General features: G+C 30.5%; 2 protein-coding genes across 2 annotated transcripts; both read right to left on the bottom strand.

Moving 5' to 3' along the window:
* Window positions 1-665: 665 nt before the first annotated feature.
* LOC149495805 (putative aquaporin PIP2-5) lies at window positions 666-4,362 on the bottom strand. Its single transcript, XM_089722206.1, has 4 exons — window positions 3,942-4,362; window positions 3,165-3,460; window positions 1,284-1,424; window positions 666-1,166 (listed from the first exon to the last, which is right to left on the bottom strand). Exons 1-4 carry the CDS (start codon window positions 4,240-4,242, stop codon window positions 1,047-1,049), a joined length of 858 nt encoding a protein of 285 aa, XP_089578332.1. The 5' UTR covers window positions 4,243-4,362; the 3' UTR covers window positions 666-1,046.
* A 10,296-nt stretch (window positions 4,363-14,658) lies between these two features.
* Window positions 14,659-22,111, bottom strand: DCP2 (decapping 2). Its single transcript, XM_089722972.1, has 8 exons — window positions 21,770-22,111; window positions 20,407-20,558; window positions 19,430-19,557; window positions 18,208-18,303; window positions 17,173-17,325; window positions 16,041-16,144; window positions 15,889-15,956; window positions 14,659-15,206 (listed from the first exon to the last, which is right to left on the bottom strand). Exons 1-8 carry the CDS (start codon window positions 21,844-21,846, stop codon window positions 15,025-15,027), a joined length of 960 nt encoding a protein of 319 aa, XP_089579098.1. The 5' UTR covers window positions 21,847-22,111; the 3' UTR covers window positions 14,659-15,024.

The following is a 22,111-nucleotide window of genomic DNA, read 5'->3' on the forward strand; positions in this document are numbered from 1 at the left end:
TGGACCAAATAAATAAAATTAAAAATTCTTTAAAAAGTATTCCAATTTTATTTTTTTTTTTTTAATGTATGATAAGAAATTTTATGTCTCATCAACTTTGATTTTTACAAGTTATGAATGTGATACCAAATGTTTGAATATCAGAATCCTCTAGAAAGGATCTAAGTAATAAGATGTAATTAATTAATAATTAATGCAACTGCACAATTAGTGAACACAAAATGGCTCAAAGATGCAGAATGGAGTTGGCAAGATCATATGTTGTGTTAAAGTCCCTTAAACAAATGGATAGGAAAAACAAAATTATTGTATATTTAATTATTATCTGGAGATATGTAATATTCATAGAAATCTTTTGAGAAGAGCTCACATGTTCTAAACATATGTATCTGGAGATTATTAAATTAGAATCTTTAGGTCATGATGCTAAGTTTTCGTTTTCTTTTTTTTAGCAAGATCATAGATTAATTTTCTGTCCAAGCATATTTATTCATTTTCGTAATCATATCTCTGTCATGGACTGTGGTCTGGTCATGAATATGAAAAACTGGTAATTAAATGTCAACAAAGTTGCTGTTAGGCTTGTGGGTTGGGTTTCCATGTCAAGACCTTGATGATTTATATAGGCACATCAGTAAAGTTGACAAGATCAACTGAAAAAAAAGTTGACAAGAAGGCATCATATCATAACCCTTGACTTTTAGCAGAAGCAAGGGACTTGACCAAGTAGCCTAACTTTTCTTACAAGCATATCATCAATAAGTGCAAATTAGTTAAGTAGGAAACTAAAACATCATAATAACAATGTAAGAAAAATTCTAAAGGAAACAGTAATTACTAACAAGTGCTTGAAAAGGACTAAAATAAAATAAAAAAGGAAAGGGATAATAAAAAAAAGCCTCCCTTTTCAAAGAGACTTTATCTACAATTCCATGATCCTCTCAAACCCCACAAAAGGTTAAAGAAATCACCGTAGCACAACCACTTCTAAATTTTTAAATTTTTTTTTTATTTTCTTAGAGAAAGTAGTCTCCAATTTTGCAAATTTAAACAGTTGGGTTGCTCCTGAATGATCCAAGAGCCTTCACAGCCCCAGCTCTCAAGATGAATTGGTGGTAGAAGGCTGCAATAGCTGCGCCAAGGAAGGGTCCAACCCAAAAGATCCACTACAAAATTAAGAAACAAAAAGATGATTAACAACAAAATTAAGCACCCTTTGCAGAGTTATTAATTAACAATAATTATCTTAATTAATGAGAAGTTTTTAGAGGATATGGACTGACCTGGTCATCCCAGGCCTTATCATGGTTGTAGATAACAGCAGCTCCCAGACTCCTAGCTGGGTTGATGCCAGTGCCGGTGATTGGAATGGTGGCCAAGTGAACCATGAACACAGCAAATCCAATTGGAAGTGGAGCCAAAACCTTTCATAAATTAACAAAAAAATTCAATATAGATGTCATAAAATTTGTGAAACTCACTAATTAAATAGATTTTCTTTTAAAAAAAGATTCTAATTGCAAAAGGAAAAAAGAGAGAGAGAGAGAGAGAGAGAGAGAGATGATAAAAATGCAAGCATTATGAGAGTTGCCGAAGGCAGCAAAACGTACATGTGAAATGGGAACTTAATTAGGTAAGACATCAGTTCTAATGATCACATGATATTGGATACATGCAAGTGTCATGGAGGAAACTATTTATACCAAATAGAGGAAAACGACAATCAAGCAACAAAAGTCGTTTTGTTTTGCTTTTAATTTTAAGCATGCATAATGAGTTTTCATTCATTAGAAACTCCCCATTTGTGAACTGTCATAGGCAAGAATAAGATTTGGAAAAGACAAGAAACAGAAGAATTATACTTTTTTTTGTAAAGAGAGAACAACCAAAAAAAAGGTGACTGAAATGCGTTTAGACACTCTTTTAACAGCAACCACAAACATAAAAGGACCCATAATATTGTTGAACAACATGCACATGGTGATGCAATACAAGCTCCTTCTACATTATTACTATCATGTCAACTTATTAGACGATGTAACTAATTTCACATGACAATGTAGGAGTTTTTTATGAGCCAATTCCCCATTTGGGAGGGTTGAGATCCCAACCTTTTGCTACTTTTGTACACTTCTCTTTATATATAAATCACCAAACTAAAGTTAAAGCTTCTTCATTACAATGCTAAATATTTGTCATTATGGTGAATAAGGAGGAAGATGCACTGCAATTTCAAGTTTCAAGAAACAACCACAGAAAACAATAAGATTATTCTTTCTTTTTCTTTTCTTGGAAAGAATGTATTTTATATGCTTTTTATACAAGTACTTTAGCTGCATATGAGGGATAAGATCAGCAGAAACCATTATTAACAAAAGAAACAATATCCTAAAGTTATATAAATTATAAATAATATTATCTTTCCTACAAAAACGAGATACAAGGTTTTGGAACTATTTGTCCGTTTTCTATTCCTTTTTTTTTTTTTAATGGTTCTTCCTTAGTTCTCTCTTCCATCTTGAAACTAATGAGTCCTGAAATTCTATATATTCCCTATTTCTTCCCTAGTTATAGATCCAACACTAAATTAATTAAGTTACAGAATTTTATTAAAAAAAAAAAAACATCCATAAGGTTATAAATAAATAATCATTATCATGAATTTATGTAGAGTTGTATAAAATCAATGAGCACTATTTTTTTTAAATCAAAAAACACTAACATTTATAATTCTTCTAATCCTCTCCATAGCTATAAATCTTAGTACTATCTATGCTCGGTCTATAAATCTCTATTTTTCTAAATATTCTCACTTTTTTTAGCGCAAAAAAAAAAAAAAAAAAAAAAAAAAAAAAAAAAAACCATGTTGCTTAAACCTAATTAACATTTAAGGCCACACAAGACTTTTATGTTTTAAAAGCCAAGGATATATTAAATGTTACAATTAAGTCAACATTTTTTTTTAAAAAATAAAAGGAGAATATTGTCCAAGTAGATGGATGTTGCCAATGTATTAATAGACCCTAAATGTTACGCAATAGCAAAAAAAAAAATCCAAAAAAATAATTAGCATTAATATGAATACAGTACTACTACAGTACTGCATACTACGTGGGGAAATAAATAATGAGAAATTAATAGGTGAGAGAAGTTATGGTACATACAGGGACATGGGAGTCTCTAGCACTCCTCTTGGGATCCGTGGCGGAGAACACTGTGTAGACCAACACAAAAGTGCCAATGATCTCAGCTCCTAATCCAACGCCTGTGCTGTACCCATCAGCCAGTGTGTTGGCCCCACCACCATACCTCTTATAATATGCACTCTGAAAAGCCTTTACTAGCCCAACACCACATATGGCTCCTAGTGATTGGGCTACCATGTACATCACAGCCCGTACCAATGACACCTTTCGGGCCAGGAACAGCCCGAACGTCACTGCTGGGTTAATATGCCCTCCTGCTCATAGTAGAAAAATCATATTAACGCCTGCTAAGATACGCTGCATATTTATTATATTTATATTCGTTGCTCTCTTGGAACTTTTTATCCATTTTTGTAGAGAGGATCCTTGAAAGGTAAAACACTTTTTTAGTATCCAGCTTAAGAAAAACGGACGTAATATTCTGTAAACATAATGCAAATTATGTATACGAAAAAAAAAGTAAAATAGGAAGTAAAATCTGTTTGTTTTCCAAGAAAATTTTGATGAGAAATCATGAGAAAACAAAATAGATTAATTATTTCTAAAAGAAAAAACAAAAAAAAAAAAAGCCATTTCCAGAAAAATTTCGATGAGAAATCTTAGAAAAGAAAGAAAGAACAAAAAACAGCCATTTCCTATTTCAAGAACCAAAAAAGACTCACTTAACTTCTGAAGAAAAAGAAAGAAACCAGAAGAAGAAGAAGAAGAAAAAGAGGAAATGGAGCTAGACTTGACCTGAAATACCAGCAGTGCAGTAAACAAGAATAAAGATCATGCCACCAAAAGCCCAAGCGATGCCGAGAATACCAACCCCACCACAAGAATCGGCATTCTTGGCAGGATCAGTCTGGCTCTTGTACCCAATCACAGTTAAAACAGTTATGTAAAGGAAAAGCAGAGTTGCTATAAATTCAGCAATCAGAGCTCTGTAAAATGACCATTTTGTTAGCTCCTCTGCATCAATCAATGGTGCTGGTGGTGGATCATGATAGTCCTTAGCTGAGAATGATCCCTGTTCTGCTACGTCCTTTACCATCTTCGTTTCTCCTCTTCTGCTTTAAAATTTCACCAACAGAGAAACAGAGGAGAGAGAGAGAGAGAGAGAGAGAGAGAGAGAGAGGTTTAGGCCTATTGGCTTTGAGAGTGAGTTTAAAGGTAGGAAGAGATGGGTATATATGGGGAATGCGAGAGTGAGTAGAGGCTTTTGGCATATTTTTTTTCTTTTTTTTTTTTCTTTTTTATTTTTTGTGTTTTTTTAATATTATTTTGTTATATTTGCTAAAAATATGTATTCTAAAACTTAAATTAGTTGCGCCTCACTAAAACTTGCCTATACGCCCATTTATAAATTAAATTATAGACCTATATAAATCGCTTTAACATGGTATATCAATTAAAATATATTTTAATTTAAATATTTATTTAATAAAAGAATCACCTTAGCATAATAATTTTAAACCTCAAACCCTTGATTTTATAATTAAAATTCAATTGAAAATACAATCTATGATTAGTTCTTAATTTGAAATTTAATCACGTAAAAAAAGTCATTGATTTGAATTTTTTTTTTACACTAAAAGAGTATTCGAAATAAAATCTTTTAAATACTTGATCTTACGTAGATATACATAATATTTTAACTGATGGGATGTCCTATTCATCCATAATGTTTTTTAATGATATTGAATCCTTTTCAACTATATAATTTGTACTGAAATAATAATTGTTGTTTTTAATTGTAGTAGAACAATATTTTAAAGCTTAAACAGCTTTCTAAAAGAAAAGAACTATAATTTTCAAACACTAACTACTGCAGTATATATATTTATTTTTCCCCAGAAGGCAGAATTTTTAAGGAGGAAATAACTCAGATGCCAACTGTGCAATGCACTATCGATCCTATTTGTGAGGGTTTTGGCACAGAGAGCCTAGCACTTGACTTTTCACCGCTCCGTCTGTCAAGCTTTGGCCTATTTGCTTAATTTCTCTGTTTTGTTTACTGACCAATCCCGTGCTTCCCACTTACTTCCAAAAGGATTTTTCTTATTACCAACTTGTTTCTGTCCATGTCATTCTTTTTACTTAATCCTTTTATTATTATTACTTTTACTTCTTTGCTACTTTAACCCATCTCCTAATTAAAAAGTAAATTTGAATCTCATTTTTTTTTAAATAAAAAAAAATTTAAAGCTGTAAAATAAGTTAAATTACTTCTAAGCTATCTAATATTCACTTGAAAAGATATAAATTTCATTGAACTCGTTTGGTAAATTTGATAAATTGAACTGCCACCTATTTATCAAACTCATTTAATAGGTATTCTACAGACGTGAATGAATTTATTTCTATCGCATCTTTAAAGCCTTTATAGGTTTTGGTATAAATATTTTGTCATTTCAATAAAAACAAACTGAAAAGCAATCTTTGTTATAACTTAATATAGCATCTTTCATTATTTTCTTTTCCCTTTTTAGAGGTCTAAGCTTTTAATATTTTTACCATCATGTCAAGATATTATTGATATAATTTGGTATTTTTTTTTATTAAGAGAAATGCAGTAATAAAATGAAATACTTATATAAATAGCAAGACATCAAATTCCAAAACAATTCATATTTAGAAATGGGACAATTTTGAAAATCATTTTAGTTTAGATTTAACATTGCAAGGATTCAATTTTTTGATACTAGACTTATAATTAAACTATAAAAAATTAGGAAAAATTCTGTGATTATTCAAGAAATAATTTTAAATGGAAAATCTAATCAATAAGGTGCACTTTGAATTTTTTTTTTTAATTATAAATATTTGATCATATAATCGTTCACTTTTCATCAACATGAGGAGTAGATGGTCTCAAATTCGAATCTTTTCGGCCACAAGAATTTTCATTAATTTGGTAAATAAGAAAAAGGCTACTTTTTATTATATAGGCTATGTATTAATATTTCAGTTCATCGGGTCTTCAATGAATAAAAAAATAACTAATTGCTATATATTAATAACTAATTATTAACATTAACCAAATAGTATATCTTAAGTTTATTGAGATATTGGATTTATTCAACACGTGCATTTTTGTAACATTCTTTTTTTTTGTTCGTAAAAAAATCGTGTATTTTTACATTAAAAATGCTATGACTTATGAAAGTATTAGGGAATAATATAATAGTGGCTTTATTTGAAGAATAATATTTAATTTGCCCTTTAACTTCATTCATGATATACAATTTAGCTAAAATTTTAAGTTTTTATATTAATTTTAATAAAATTTCAATTAAAACACTAATTAATTTGACCAAATTTCGACTAATCAATATCTTGTGTAATATGCAGTAAAAAAATTGTGATTTAATTTTCCTTCAGCTTAAATGATTATTTTTTTTTAATAATTTGATCAACGCACTTGTTCCGATTAAAACATGAATTTAATTGATTTTTTTTAAATTGATTTAAAAACATACTTTGAGATAAATTATATATCGAAAAATTTGTTATAATGAAGAATTACTCACAAAGTTTCTTGTTATTTATAGTATTTAAAACAATAGAGAAAATTTTGTTAAAAGAAGAAAAAACCGGTGGCCGGTGGCTGAACCCAAAAGATAAGATAAACATGTCTCACGCGCACAGACCCATTAATGAGTCTAATGTACGGGGATTAACCCGGGCGACACTCTTTCAGCCAATCTCCCAATTGGCTCAGAGTCTGAGAAAGAACCACAGTGCAGTCCAGACGGGGACCACGTAGACACGTCAAAGCCAAAAGCTTGACTTAAATCGAGAAGTTTGAGAAAGTGAACACGTGGACGTTTCTGAACCAGTTGTTGATGGAGTAAGTTTAATCCCACGTGGCATAAATATATGGTTTCAGATGGCTTGACGGTTGGCAAAGGGCAGTGAACTTTGAAGGGCGTGGAGAAGTGGGACCCCATATGTTTATATAATCAGTGGTTTCTTATTGGACAAGAGTGTAGAAGGTCGTCATTATGATATTTTGTTTTTAAGAAAATAAAAATAAACTAAAAAAATGGTGAATGGTCATGTCAAATTTTATTAGCGACAGGTCAAAGTTTTTATTTACTGTTGACTGTTGTACTTGTCTGATTGAAGACGAGTGTTTTTCAAGGCAAACTCCATTTTTTACTGTTATGACAGTAGAAAAAGGGTGAAAACTTTCAGGTTTTTGACCATTGTCATTCACATCAAAAGGTTAAAATCTAAGACCCTGTTTGGAGAAGAGAGTAAAGAAAACAAGGAAGGAAAATAATTTTCATACCAACACAGCAGGTGGTTAACCAAATGTTCAGGCTCACCGGTCACCGCAGACTTAGCAAGTTTTCAATGTTGGATAATGATAAGGAAAAGAAAAATTTATAACAAATGGATTGTTTACAAGAGTGGAATCAAATTAGATTTTGGCTAGTTTCCATTTAATTCTAATTGGTTCTAACAGGATCGGTCTTTTACATCCAATCTACTTTGATTATTTCTAAATTAATTTTGATCCAATTTCGATCTCGTGGCTATTCTTACTCATAATAATATCTTGAATATTATATATATATATATATATATATATATATATATATATATATATATATAATATTTCTAAAAAAATGGTAGACAAGACAAAATCTATCATCTATTTATGGCCTTGTATAAATTACAAATCTTTATTTAATAATTTTATTAATCAATAATTAGTATAAATAGGAATCTTTTAAGTTTTTTTTAATTCGATGTACCGTAATTATTGAATAAGATGGAATAAAGATGGTAATATATATCAATGTTTTTTTTTCAGAATTGAATATTACACGTGGATGTAGTAGAGTATGATTGCCAATTTTTAATTATTTAAACTTGAGGTGAGAGAATTTGCAAATGTAAAAATTGTAGAAAGGATTGGTAAACAAATTAAAAGGGTGTTGCTTTTTTTAAGATTAAGTTATAGTAATTTTTTGTTTTTTCTGTTTTCTTTACCCAAAAAAAAAAGTATAGTTGAGTTCAGTTTGGCTTGTAGGTTTTGTCATTTGCCTCTAATTATCAGTTTGGAATGGTCATACAAAATTGCTATTGCTTAACGTTAAAATTTTTATATGACCGTTGTAAACAACTTAACACATGCTTAAAATCAATTTTTCTTTTTCTTTGAAGAAAAGGATTTTCCAAAAAATTGTAGAAAATCAGCAAAATATAATAATGTGGAAAAAAGAGGTAGTGTGGGCCCTAGTGTTAGCTGACAAACAAATGTAATTGGTAGGTCAGCCAGCTAAGCAGAGGGTCTTCTGCACATGAGAGCCCACCACCAAACTTACGTGAGCCCACTCAGCTTGACCTCACAAGCTTTGTCCTTAAGCAAACAAACTTTACCACTCACCGCTTTTGTTTTTTAACCACATACTTCAAAGTGGAAACAAAAAGGAGAATCCAACACTTCTCTGTTTTTCTTTTTCCTTTTTTAATAAATAAACTTTCTTTTGGAATTTCGACTCTAGAGGAACTTTTTTTTAAAATAAAAATTTCTTATTTAGGTTAAATAATTAATAAATACGTTTTAAGTTAATATATTAAGAGAAAATTAGATTCTTAAATGAAATATTTTATTTTTAGTATACGTTGTTATTTATGATCAAATTTCAATGGGTTAAAATAAAAAACTCAAGCATAAGAAACTCAAAAATAAAAAAATCAATTCATATTATGATTTTTGTCTTTTTTTTTTATATCTGAAAATTTTTATTTTATTGTTTCCACAGTAAATAGAGATTGAAAGGCTCGTCAAAGAACAGAGGGATATTATTTATTATTGAGAGATTTAAAATATAAAATTATCATTATTAAAAATATTTCATAACCACATTAGGTTATAAAACGTAAAAATGCATGTTGTAATTAGCAGTATTATGATTTTCTGAATGGCTGCCCACCCGACAATATTTTGTTATACCAATTATTGAAGATTTTGTATTTCTAGCATGCAGTTTTTAAATTATTTCCTTTTGTTTATATTCAAATGATAATGAGATTGAGAAGAATATGAAGTGATAATGGCCGTATCTGAATATAACTATTTTGAGACAGCTCGTGAAGAGATATTCTCGTAATTTCATACCATTTTAGAAAATAAATAAATAAATAAATAATTTCCAGTCAAAAATACGATTCGAAATGCGGTGGCTTATGTAGTCCAACCACTTCAGAATTCGGTGCATGAAGTGCAGAGATATGGATCTTTTGTTTATTTATATAAAATTAATTTAATATTGTAATACCAAGTGCATGGTTAATTACTAATTAGTCTCCATAATTAAAATATAAACATTGTAAGTACGTGAAAATTTGTGGTTTATTTGATTTTATTATGTGTTTTAAGAATGTGAGAAATAAAAATTCTCATAATTAGGATTTTTTTCTACTAAGGAGAGTTCTTGGAATTAGAAAAATAATATAAGTATAACCTTATAAAGGAAATGAGGCAAAACGAACATAATTTATACAAATATTTTCTCTTTTTTTTATTAAAAAATAGATCGATTCTCATTTTACAAGTTAATTCACTATCGACTAAAAGATTAATAACTAGATCAATTACATAAATATTCAAATAATTTTTATATTAAAAATCATAATATATTAAATCTTATAAATCAAATTTCTGAGAAAATATGCAAATTAATGTACTATTAAAAAGAAAAATATGTTGATAAATAATATAAAAAAATATATATTTTTTTTTTGGTCCAAAAATACAATGATAATTTATAATTTTTTTTGGTTACACAAAAATATCAAATAAAGTCGGGGAAATTGGACAAACCGACCAAGGGTAGACTCAACCAGTCAGTCGGTCAGTCACCCAAACAATGGGTTAGTGCCACGCAGTAAGGTCTTCGCCTAACTTAACTCAAATGATTGGTGAGTCACGCTGTCACGGACTCGAGACGTGGGCAGCCGCAATTTCTTGCAACAAGTTGAAGAGAAACAGGAAATAGGAAATGGGAAAGGAATTACTTAAAATCTGGGCACGTGTCCACAATCGCTCCTGTCTTATCATCAAGATTCACTTTCATAGATTTACTTGCAATTTACTTTTCTTCGTTTTGATCTATCTATCCATTTTGCCTTGCACTTCACATTTATAGATGCATTTGTTGTCATCTTATGATTGATCGTGTTTCTATATTTCTGAAACTAATTCACATGCCTAAAAATATAATATCTCAACTGTTCTAAAAGAATAATTTTTAATTTTTAAAATTATCATATTCTTTTAATTTATTTTTTCATATTAATCTCTAGAGTTTTTACTCAGTTATTAAGTCCGGATAAAAACTAGTTTCTTTGTATAATCCATATATTATTCCGACTTATTTGGCTTTTCAATCAATCAAATGTAATGTAATTTTAACTATAAATAAAAAATATTTTAAAATATTTTTATATAGTAATTAATAGAATATAAAGATTTTCCAAGAAAATTTAATCAATATTAAATTGAATGGTTAATATATCAAAATTTCAGAATTAATTATTTTAAGATTTTTTTCCATTGTTTAGAAAATTTCATCAATATTAATTATTCACACGGATTATTACATAGGAATATTGTAGAAAAGTGAAAAAAAAATTTCTAAAAATACAAATGAGACTGTTATTTCGAGACACTTATAAGGAAAACTAATCTAGACTATAATTTTGGGATTCAAAAAATATCAATTATTGTTAACGAAAAAAGTCCTATCCTAATTATAAAAAGTAACATTCGGAAAGAAATATATATATATATATATATTTGTAATAGATAATGGTTCAAATAGTTTATAAATGTAAATGATTAATAGTTTATCTTTATTTTTTAGTTATAATAATAGAAACAATAATGAAATAAATCAAGAATTATGAAATCCGATAAGGGATTTCTTTTTGTAACTCAAGATTAATTGTTATCTCTTCTTTTTGTATAATATACATACAGATATGTCAGTCAAATGTGGTCTGGTTGGTCTTCTCACTTATATAAGGAGTGAGAACTCTTGAGTTCGAGTGCTCTCAAGTTTGAGTTCTATATGTTGAATTTTCAAAAAAAAATATATATATATATATTGAAACAAATAAGGAGTGAAAAAAGAATAATAAAAAGAAAAATAAAAAGAAATATAGAATAAAAGGTAGAGAAGAGCATGGACAATATATTGAAAAGAAATTCTTGTCTATTTCTTTGGGCGTCAAGAAATCAAGCTGGTGATTCGCAAGGCCCCATAAGCTTTGGATATTGTAAATGACTCATAGTAGCTAATCAATAATAAGAATCAAAATTAGGACCACTTTAAAAAATTCAAAAGAGCCCTTCTTTATATATACATTTATGGATAAAATTTTTATATTATGACATAAATATCTAACTCTAATGTTTAACTACTCGTGGTGATACCACACTTCGCGTGGTAATATTTATAAGTTACTTAAATTGTTTTATTATTATTTTTTTGTTTAAACCGGTAGTATCCGACTCTACATCTCTCTCTACAGGTATATTTAGTGGGGATTGAATCCGAGAACTCTTTCCACATGTCCAATCTGCAAGCCATAACCCGTAGATAATTATTTTATTATTTCATTATATTACTATTTCGAAAAGTTTTTAATTTGTAGCTTCATATTAAAACCTAATTGAAAGTACTTTTTGTAAAATTTTAGGAATAATAATAATTGAGAGAAAATTTATATTGTATTCAAAGTTGAAGGAGAAAGAGAAGAATTTGCATGGTATTCAAATTAATGTTCTTGTCTCTATTTAATTATCTATAAACTATAATTATTTATATTTAAATGCCTAATTATCAATTTATCGATTTAAATAATTTTAAATAATTAACTTATTGAAAAATATACATCCAATCAAATTGTAAAAAATAAAAAAATTCTAAAAATTCTTTTAAAAAAAAAAATCAATACCGAATATAAAATGAAATTTTGGACCTTCTCTTTGTTTGAGCTTTCAGATTATAAAACTATATATCTTATTTTTAAGACAATATTACTTCTAAGTTTGAGACTTTTAAAATTTTAAATTTATTGTGTTTTTCGAATTTAAGCATTTAAATGTGTTAGAATCCTATTATAAAATTTATACCACTCTTGTATAAGTTCATATTTTAAGATAAGTGTACTTTAGAAAGGAAGATGAATATGTACTATATATTGTTTAAATTCAATGAGTTCCTAAAGAGGGCCAACATGTTTCCCATCCACAACAAAATTTACCATTTTAGGGAAGAACAACACTTGGTTTCTTCTTCTTTTTCAAAAAATTTATGCTTTAAAGATATTTTTTTTATTCATATTTTTCTCTTTCTTTGATTTGCTTTTGAAAGATGAAAGGTTAGAAATGGACGAAAAGATTGAAGTGTCAAACATAATCAAAATTTAAAAATATAATCATACATTTTAGAAAAATCAAGGACCGACTAATATATTTGATCGTTATACAGGGATGTAATAATAATTTTTCTTTTTATTTTATGTATTTTCTATTATGATGTATATAAAAAAAAAGGACAAGGGTTTCAAGTAATTTCTGAACTTTCCTTTCCATTCTATGTAAGTCGATTGATCCATATGAAATATAGAAGCATGGACTCATCAATCATGAGAATAAAACTTCAACATTTATTCAATTAGCAAGTGAATTTACTTATATAGCTATTGATTATATTCAATTTTATGTTAAAATATCATAAGTGACAGAATATTAAATATTCTAAAGACCTATATATATGTAATGAGTAGAGGGATCATAATGATATTATCTTATTAGATATTGAGATTTTATCTCCATGATTCTCGTGTGAATGATTATTCCTCCTAAGCAATAAAAAGAATAAAAATACAATAACGAGAGAATGAATCGTTTATCTTATTCATTCAAATACAGAAATTATACTAAAAACGTATTTTGAATTTTTCATTTTTTTTTAAATTTTGACTCATAAATTCTAATGAAAAATCTTTTGGATATAATTCTATTGATATTTAAAAAAGAAAAAAAAAATTGTGATAGGAGGCACATTATGAGAAAATGACATATCACTATATGAGCAAAATGAGAATCTAGTAATGGGAATATAACATATGCATAGAAAAACAGAATAAAGGCCTATTGCCCTCTTATTTTGCCTCACTTCATAGCCATATATGTCATTTGTGATATGTAACTTAATGCTATGTTTGTAAATTGAAGAAAATGAGGTGAAAATGTGAGTTTATTTGGACTTGGACTAATCAATATTAAAAATTAATACTAACCAATTAGCCAGCTAATTTGCTACCTTTATATGCTCATTATGAATTTATTATTTAGCGACGTGGGATTCTTAACACCCTCCTCTCCTCTCTATGCATCATCTAGCCATATCATATATGGCTCTCATGTAGGGACTATATGATCTTAGCAGCCAATTAGAGTCATTACATTGTAATATATATATATAGTTCATATAGTAAGATTAAAGCTTAGAGGGAATCCTTCGTCATTACCTTAGAAGACATTATGTTTGTTATAAGTGATTGAAAAGAAAAAAGATGTATCGAAAGGGACTCAGAAAGAAATGGACTTGACAGATACAGCCACTAGGCGTCACACCACCGCCAGTGCCACTAACCTTGTGAGATTGATTATACGTTTCAATTTCATGATATTAAAAAGCTATTGCTGTCCTCTCTCATCTTGCAAAGACTGGAAGACATGCTTTATTTTACACCTACCCACTTACAATAAAATAATAAAATAAAATAATAAAAAAAAAACCTATTTTAAAACATTATCTATTTTTCTTTCAAAATTACAAACGCAATAAGCAACCAAAATTATTCACAAAATAATTCCCTTTAAATGACTTTTCATTAATTTCTATGATTCCTCATTTAAATAAAGATAGCAAACCTAAAATACAAAATTTAAAGGCTATTATTACTCCGAGACAGTAAATTAATTAGCTAAAATGCAGAGAGTGAGAAATTTCGAAATTGAATCCTCTGAACCATAGAGAATTTTTATCAGAAAAAGTAATTCCCCATTTTATAATCTATAATATTATCCTAGCCTAATAAACCACATAATAAATCATTAACAAAAAAAAAAAAACAAACAACTTAAGATATTATTTGTAGAGAAAGAAAGTAGCAAACGCCCAAGAGCTATTTAAAGCTTCGAAATCATCTTACCTTAAACAGGTGAACAGTGAGTGAATAATTTGCTCATTTCATCTAGCTTATGTACAAGTTACTTCATTAATGCTTGGAAATGCTTAAAGGGCAGAAATGTTTTATCGCTGTAAAGCCAAACGAAATTACAATTTGAGATAAACAGACGATGAAGATGAACAGGCACCATTTGTCAGGTAATTTTTCCTTTCAACCTCAACAAAATATTCTAAGGACAGACTAATTTCGAACATAGAAGCAACATATATTCACTTTCCAATTAACCAAAAGAAAAGAAGCAACATTCATACTTTAGACTGACGAAATCTCAAGATTCTTGGCTTAGAGACAGACAAAACAACTGATAGAAAAGACACTTGGCTTTTAGCAACAAAAGGATCTCTAGTTCAGAATTTGACAAAGCACTCCCTGCCATAAAAGAGCTTCTGTACAGGATATACACTAAAACCCAAAAGCAGAATACTGAAACAAACGATGTACATCAGACACAGTTAATTGGCATTAAGGTGATTACTGATTCTTGGTATTACAGAAGAGAAACACTAACCCAGCTATGTGAGAGTATAGCATTTACAAATAGTTCTCAATGTCAAGCAGAAAAACCAGCTTCCATTGCATGCAAGATTCCAGCAATGTCAAATCTAAAATTTCGAAAGCTTTTGCCAGGGCCTGTGTCTGGAGGATGAGTATCAGGTGCAGGCTTAGTTGATGGAGTCTCCGTTGTTATGCCACTCCCTATAGAAGTGTTCTTGGCTTTCCACACACACATGCCTTCACAGAAATGAAAAAGAGCTAATCAGCAAGAATGGACAAGAAAGCTAGCACATTAACCTGGTTTTCAATAACAAGATCTGAGGATGCTCTAAACACTTGTTATATCTGAGGATGCTATAAACACTCGTTATATATGCAGCTTCCAGAGGCTCCTTAGATGGCTGGACTTTGTGAATGCCACCATTTTACACTACTGCAATTCCTCTATTCCTGTTTTAAACCATGATTCTCCTTTTTGAGTCCAACAATACATTTTAGCACTCTGGTGTTGGTAGCCAACAAACAACGACTGAAAAGAAGAGCAACTGAAATCCTGCAACAGGCTGACATGGACGCGCTTCTTTGATAAAGAATTGCAATTCATTTATTAACAATTTGAAATGTTATTGTACAACTGTCTTAAATCAAAACCCTAAATGAAATCTCATATGGTTCCTAATTGCTCCTAGTAATACTTTATTAGTTATCAAGTAACCTCATAATCATCCCTATGGCCTCAAAATACTCTTCCCAAATATCTTACATGGGCTGAAACACAGGAGTGTAAAGGAAGATCTCCACTGCAAAATGTTCGATTAATTATTTTTTCATTTATTAAACTGTATTTCGATAAGATTCACATAAAACAAATGCCAAGAAAAAGGTATCAGAAATTCCAGAGGAAACAGGACAATGAAACCTTTGATAGGCATATCAGGTCTTGTAGCTACAGGGGGCTGGTGCTTTGAAATCCACACTTTCAAGGACCTGCAGTTAGACATGAAATCTATTGAATTTAGAAAGGAAAAAGAAAAAAGTTGAATCCATAAAAAATCAAGGTTAAACACTCACCTTAAAAATGGGGCAACCATGTAAAGCTTGAGGCCAGTGATCCCACGTGATATTACCTCATCACTTGCTGGCTGCAGTTCGTCAAGCCGTTGCCATGCAATTTCCTTCAGAACAGATAAAACATAGCATACTTCAACATTGTAAGGTATTAAAATGGTACATTCTATTGCGTAGCTGTAATGGTTAACTCATTAAGGTCATCCAGTCATTGATGAAGGCGGGGAAAAAGAATTTGGCAAGCTACAGGAGACAAAGCTGGTGAATTTGCAAACAAATATAGTTGGTCAAGGATCAAGATGCTGGCAATTTGAAACAGAACACTCAAATTGCCAAGAGAAATTCAAGGCATGACATGAACTGATTTACATTAACACAATATAAAAATGTTGAATTTATATTATGGCCATGGACTTTATAACTAATAACAATTGTGGCCAATTTAGTGTGAAAGTGTGTTAATGTGCATAAGAAGTTTATGCAGCAATCCTAACTGACAAAAACTACATATTTTATTCCTTTTCAACATTAATAATACAAGATACTATTCTTTTCAAAGTTTTTTTTCCTTTTGTAATAAAACGATTTTTAATTTGCCAACCATTGAGAAAAGAAAATTATTTTTTGGAAGGAAGAAAAAAGTCCCTAATTATAGACTATAGCACACATTAAATTGACCACAATCATAAATATCAAAAAAGCGAGCAAAGCTCAATTCAAGAAGAAAAGAAAAAAAAAAAAAGAGCAAAATTAACATTTTTATGATAACTAAGCCTATATTAGTTAGTGACTATTATGAGTTGCTTGAAGTGCTTGTAGATAAAAATACAAAAGTTGACACAATTCATGATACAAACACTATTTGAGTGCAAATTGCCATCCCTGGTAGTTGTTTCTTCCAAGAAGCTCTAACTAGTAACTAGCATGGATTCATGTTATCTCTATCACGATTGTATATGCATGAAAGTACATATACATTCTTATTTGGTCAATTTCTAACAACAAATTTCACAGATGAATAAACTTTTAGTTGCAGATTTCAAACGATTCCTTTTGTTTCCAGTTAATAACATATTTTAAATAATGAAATTAGAAATAACAGCCAAAGAAATCTAGAGAACAAGGGATCACATACACTGATCTCCTTTTTTGTAAGTGGTGCAAAGGCAGTATCATCTTTCACACCAGCAATTATGTAAAGTTTCACCCTCTGCTGTCCAAACATCTCTTCAATGTATTCCTCTTTGTTGAGAAGCTTGGAAACATCAAAACCTGTTTCCTCTAGGACCTGCAGCAAAGCAAGTATAAAGTTATTTTAAATTTTCTTTCTTTTTTTTTTTTTGAGGGGGGGGGGGGGGGTGGGGGAGAAAAATTTAGAGACTGCTAAAGCATTTTTTTTTTTTATCAATTTCCCCAAGTTAGCATAAAAAAGTATGCAATGAACCAATTATTTTTGTTTCTCAAAGACCCTCTAACTTTGTTTTTACCCTCCAACCTGAGAACAAATAAATTAACTCTCAGCAGTATTCAACATTCATGCCACAAACAAACAAAAAATGATTGAGATTTCAAATGCCAAAGTCAAGAACTTCCTCCACTTAGCTAGGAATTAAAGTTGAATAAGAGTAAGCTAGCATTTGGATGGGGATATCTAAAAAGCCTACGTCAATGCTACCCGAGTCTATTAAAGTATAGCAATCTACTCTTTCAAGGAATAGTCTGGTTTGTACACTAGAAGGACTATCACATTAACGCAAACTGGATTTATAGTCTGCACTGAACAGGTGAGAACCAAATATGGAAGCAAATTAAACATAATTTATGTATTTCAACCTTCTTCATCTCTCCCAAGAAAAGGAGACAGAACTTTCTCATGGAAGGAAAACATCAAGCCCCATTAAAATATTGCACGAGCTCAACATCCTTGTTCCAGCAAGGTTGGTTTATCCTGCAAAGATGTGTAACGTACATTTGCCGAGTGTTCATTCACATAGCACAGATTAGGATCTGTGTTTACATGGTTTCAGCATGCAACATATAGTTACTATCAATAGTCCATAGGTTCAATTGTTCATATGAAGAGCATCCACCGTTCACGCACAATGAAATACCAAAAGATAAATGAATGAGGGATTATGCAAAGTCAATATTACATAAGAAACAAGCTTACTTCTCGAATGGCACATGCATGGTCTTCCTCATCCTTGTTCTTTTTTCCCCGTGGAAAACTCCAGCTTGTTCCTTTCCAACCCTTCACTAGCAAGCACTGCCAATCACACCAACCAAGCTAAGAAATTGGATACAAGGAACTCCATTCTTTACTTTAATATCAGATAAACCTGGCAAGTATGATAAGTAAACCCAAAAAAATTACTGGCATCCCACCCCTTTCGCAGAAGGTCCAACAACTGGGAAATAGTTTGCCAAACAGACTAACATGAAGTATCTGACGTTTCAGCACTAAAATCTATAATTAAAAGCCATACAAGATTATTGGAACAATCATTACATAAAACAAAAGAAATAAGGTAGGCTGTACGCAATCATTTCAGACAAAGATAACCAAATCTTAAAATTATGTATCTTGTTAGTTTATATATATATATGTAATCTCTTTTACTCATATGTACATTGAATTTCCATTCAACTTCAACATCAGGATTTCAATTTATATTGGTTCAATTTTCAACATTTTCATTAACACTAAAGGGCTGCATTGAGAGCACTATTAACTATTCAAGAAGAATCAAATAAGTTACGATAGCCAATGAGTTGAGAGCCATTAGTTGCTGGGAATCCCAGTAGCTACTGATTCTGTCAACTCCATGCTACTTTTTCTGCTAAGTCAGATATTGAGAGTTGTAGCAAGCTTTGGAGTAAATTGTCGAACACAAACTTACCTCGCTCCCTTCTGAATAAATATAAAATATTATCAAAGAATTATATCTTGATCGCAATGACAAACTATTATCTTAATGACACAAATAATACTTGGATTACCAATAACATTCTCATTTTTGTGCAATATATCCAAAATTTTCAATCACTGTTCTTTATCCTGATCATTTACGATGATAATTAATGACTAGTGGGATATACATAAAACAAAAAATGAAAAAAAAGGATGCTGTATTTAGGACTTCATGAAAATGATGAAGATGCCTTGCTGCAAAAAGATATTCTAGTAATTCAAAGGGAAGTTATTGGCAGGGCTATGTATCCATGTTCAAATCCAAAAAATATTGCACAAATTGACAGCCACAATATCAAGTGCAGAGATAGAGTAAAGACTAATTGCTAATTGGTAATAGATTTCACGTTGCAGAACCCCAGTCACTAAACAGGGGTCATCTATTAATGTTGTTGAAATATTTCAATATAGGATGCCTCACCCTTTCATATGTCTCATCCAAAATTATTGCCCCAGTTACAGGAACTCGAACTTTGTATGAAGTGAAGTCTTTAAATATGTCATCTATGTGAGCAACATATGGTCTCAAAACATCACAACTGTTAAACACTGCAATATTATTAAGGAAACAAGAAAATTTGATAAAGAATAGAACAGGAAAATGGAAACTTGTGAACTTATGAATAGAAGATATAGGTGCAAACTGCAGCTTAAAATATTATGAAAATACTCTTCATGAAGTGGTAGAACATGATAATATAAACAATGTGATGCTTCATATCAAATCATCATATAGAAAAATTCATAGCAATGATAAAGCAATTGACGTTGGCTTATCTGGTTTCTGTAGTTTTTGTGAGAGAGAACCAATTTTTATTGCATGTAAATTTAGATAGGACAAATCTCATTCCAAACTTAGGGTCAATATGGCCTCAAACAACAAAGTTACTAAAAAAGATTGAAGTGGCCTGCTATGCTATATTTCAAAGAATGCTCCATTAGCTTCTTCCAAACTCCAATTCACTCATATAAATTGATCAATGACTCCTTTTTCCAAATAGACATGCTAACATCTTGAAAACTTAAAGAGGTTATTGAACCTATCATCAACCAATAATTAGTAACAGGTGCTTCTGACTACAGGAATCATGGGCATTTCATAATCGAGACCACTTCGATGATTGTCACGCACAAAACTGATTATAAAGAAATGAAAAGCCTCAAGGTCCCTAAAACACTTTATCCTTATATGATGAGTTAATGACAATACTGCCTGCTTGTGTATCTGTATTGGTTTGTTTGAATACAAAAAATGGTTGACAGAAAAACAACACAAGAATACATAGGGAATCAAGATAAACATTCATTAACAAAAGAACAGTAAATTAGCAAATAAAAAAGAATTTTCAAATGAAATTGTGTAACAAAAAATAATATCAGATACTACAAAGAGGATACTTAATGATGTGAATTCCTTCAGATTAAATGACTTCAATGAAGGATTTTTTTCCACTGAATTGTCTTCATAGAACCAATGCGCATACTCCACGAGGAATAGAATTCTCTCAAATGATTGTTGATCTTCTTTTGGCACATTCAAAACAAACCGACTGCATCAAAATTGTTGATAAAAAAAGGGCTTCAGATGCAAGATTTTAAGAGCATGTGGTTTTCTAAGAGGGAAAAAGTAAGAGGATAATAAGCAAAGAAGCTTTTCAAATCCTGCAGGTCCATTTCAAGAAGAATTCAAAGAAATACTACAGCATTTGCATGCCAATGGTGCAGTATTAGGTCAAAAGAAGAGTGGATAGTGCAAAAGAAGAGTAGGTAGTGCACTATAGCAAACAGTTCTAAAGTTAAGATAGCTCAAGACTACTATATGCCATCAATTTAGTTCACAGCATGCTAAACACACATATTAGTCAGAAGCAATACTTGAAAACACACAAGTGTGTGCTGCATGCGCGATTACATTTGTGGATAGAGGCAATGTGCAATTACATTTGTGGAATTGTTTTCCCTTCATGTGGTAACCATAAGGCAAACTACGAAACAGCTAAAATTAATAATTCTTCATTTAGAGCTAAGAGAGAACATGGAAATAAAAAAATATGACTTTTGATATAATTGGATTTGTGGACTGCATGCAGTATTATCAACCTTAATCCACATCCAAAAGTTGATCAGCTAAGCCAGCAGCAAAGGCTCAAGAGCCAGCTAAAGATGGAAATGATACACCAACTTAATAGTACACTCCCATCGTTGATCTGATATCTAATCAAGCTTCTTTTCATCTCTTGACTAACTCTATACCTTGGTCAAAGCCAGGTGTACACTAGAAAACAATGGATTCCGATGGTTTTCAAAACTAAAAGCTGTAAATTCATTCATATAGGAAGTAATGACTGCCAAAACCAATCTTAATGTGCATTATTTATGTACGTAGCTGCCAGAACACCATTTTGGTTCTAGAAGTTTAAGGCAAAGTAGGAAGTTCGTATAACACATTTAACACCTTTATTTCACAAATGTAGAATTAAAATTTACCTATCACCCATGAGGACATCTAAGTTACTTCTTCAAACTCAAAAACTAGAAACTATTGATTTCAAATTTTCATGACTACTTCTCTCGGAATCATTTTCTTATCAACCAAAGAACTATATCAACTACGGTAACAATCTAAATTACCCTCGAAGTTTCACCAATCTCCAGACTGAATCAACTCAATTCAAAACAACTCAAATAGAAATTCACTTCCTAAAACTACAAATCCACAAATTCTAACATATAAGAAGTGAAAGAAAGTGAAGGAGAAAACCTGCAGAGATCATCGAGGAGTTCTTGAGGAGGGAGGCCACCGTTCTTCAACTGAGTGCTGGAAGATCGATTAGACATGGTGTTGTCTGGTTAATCTATATCTAATCGGTGAAATCTAAAACCCTAATTTGGATTATATACTATAAAATGGGACAGTAAAAGGAGCTCTTTCTATTGGTGAATTTATACAAAGAGGGAAAGAGCTCCTTTGTGTGGGAAATTGAGATCAAATTTGAAGCTTTACACAACCAAATTTTCTACTCTATACGATTGTTCTTCTTCTCTCTGATAGGATCTTATTATATTGGACCGGCAACCGGCAGATGTTGGAACCGGACTAGAC

This window comes from Jatropha curcas, chromosome 6 (assembly GCF_041381405.1).
Source record: "Jatropha curcas cultivar XTBG-Jc1 chromosome 6, XTBG_Jcur_1.0, whole genome shotgun sequence".
In the NCBI taxonomy this organism is placed as follows: Eukaryota; Viridiplantae; Streptophyta; class Magnoliopsida; order Malpighiales; family Euphorbiaceae; genus Jatropha; species Jatropha curcas.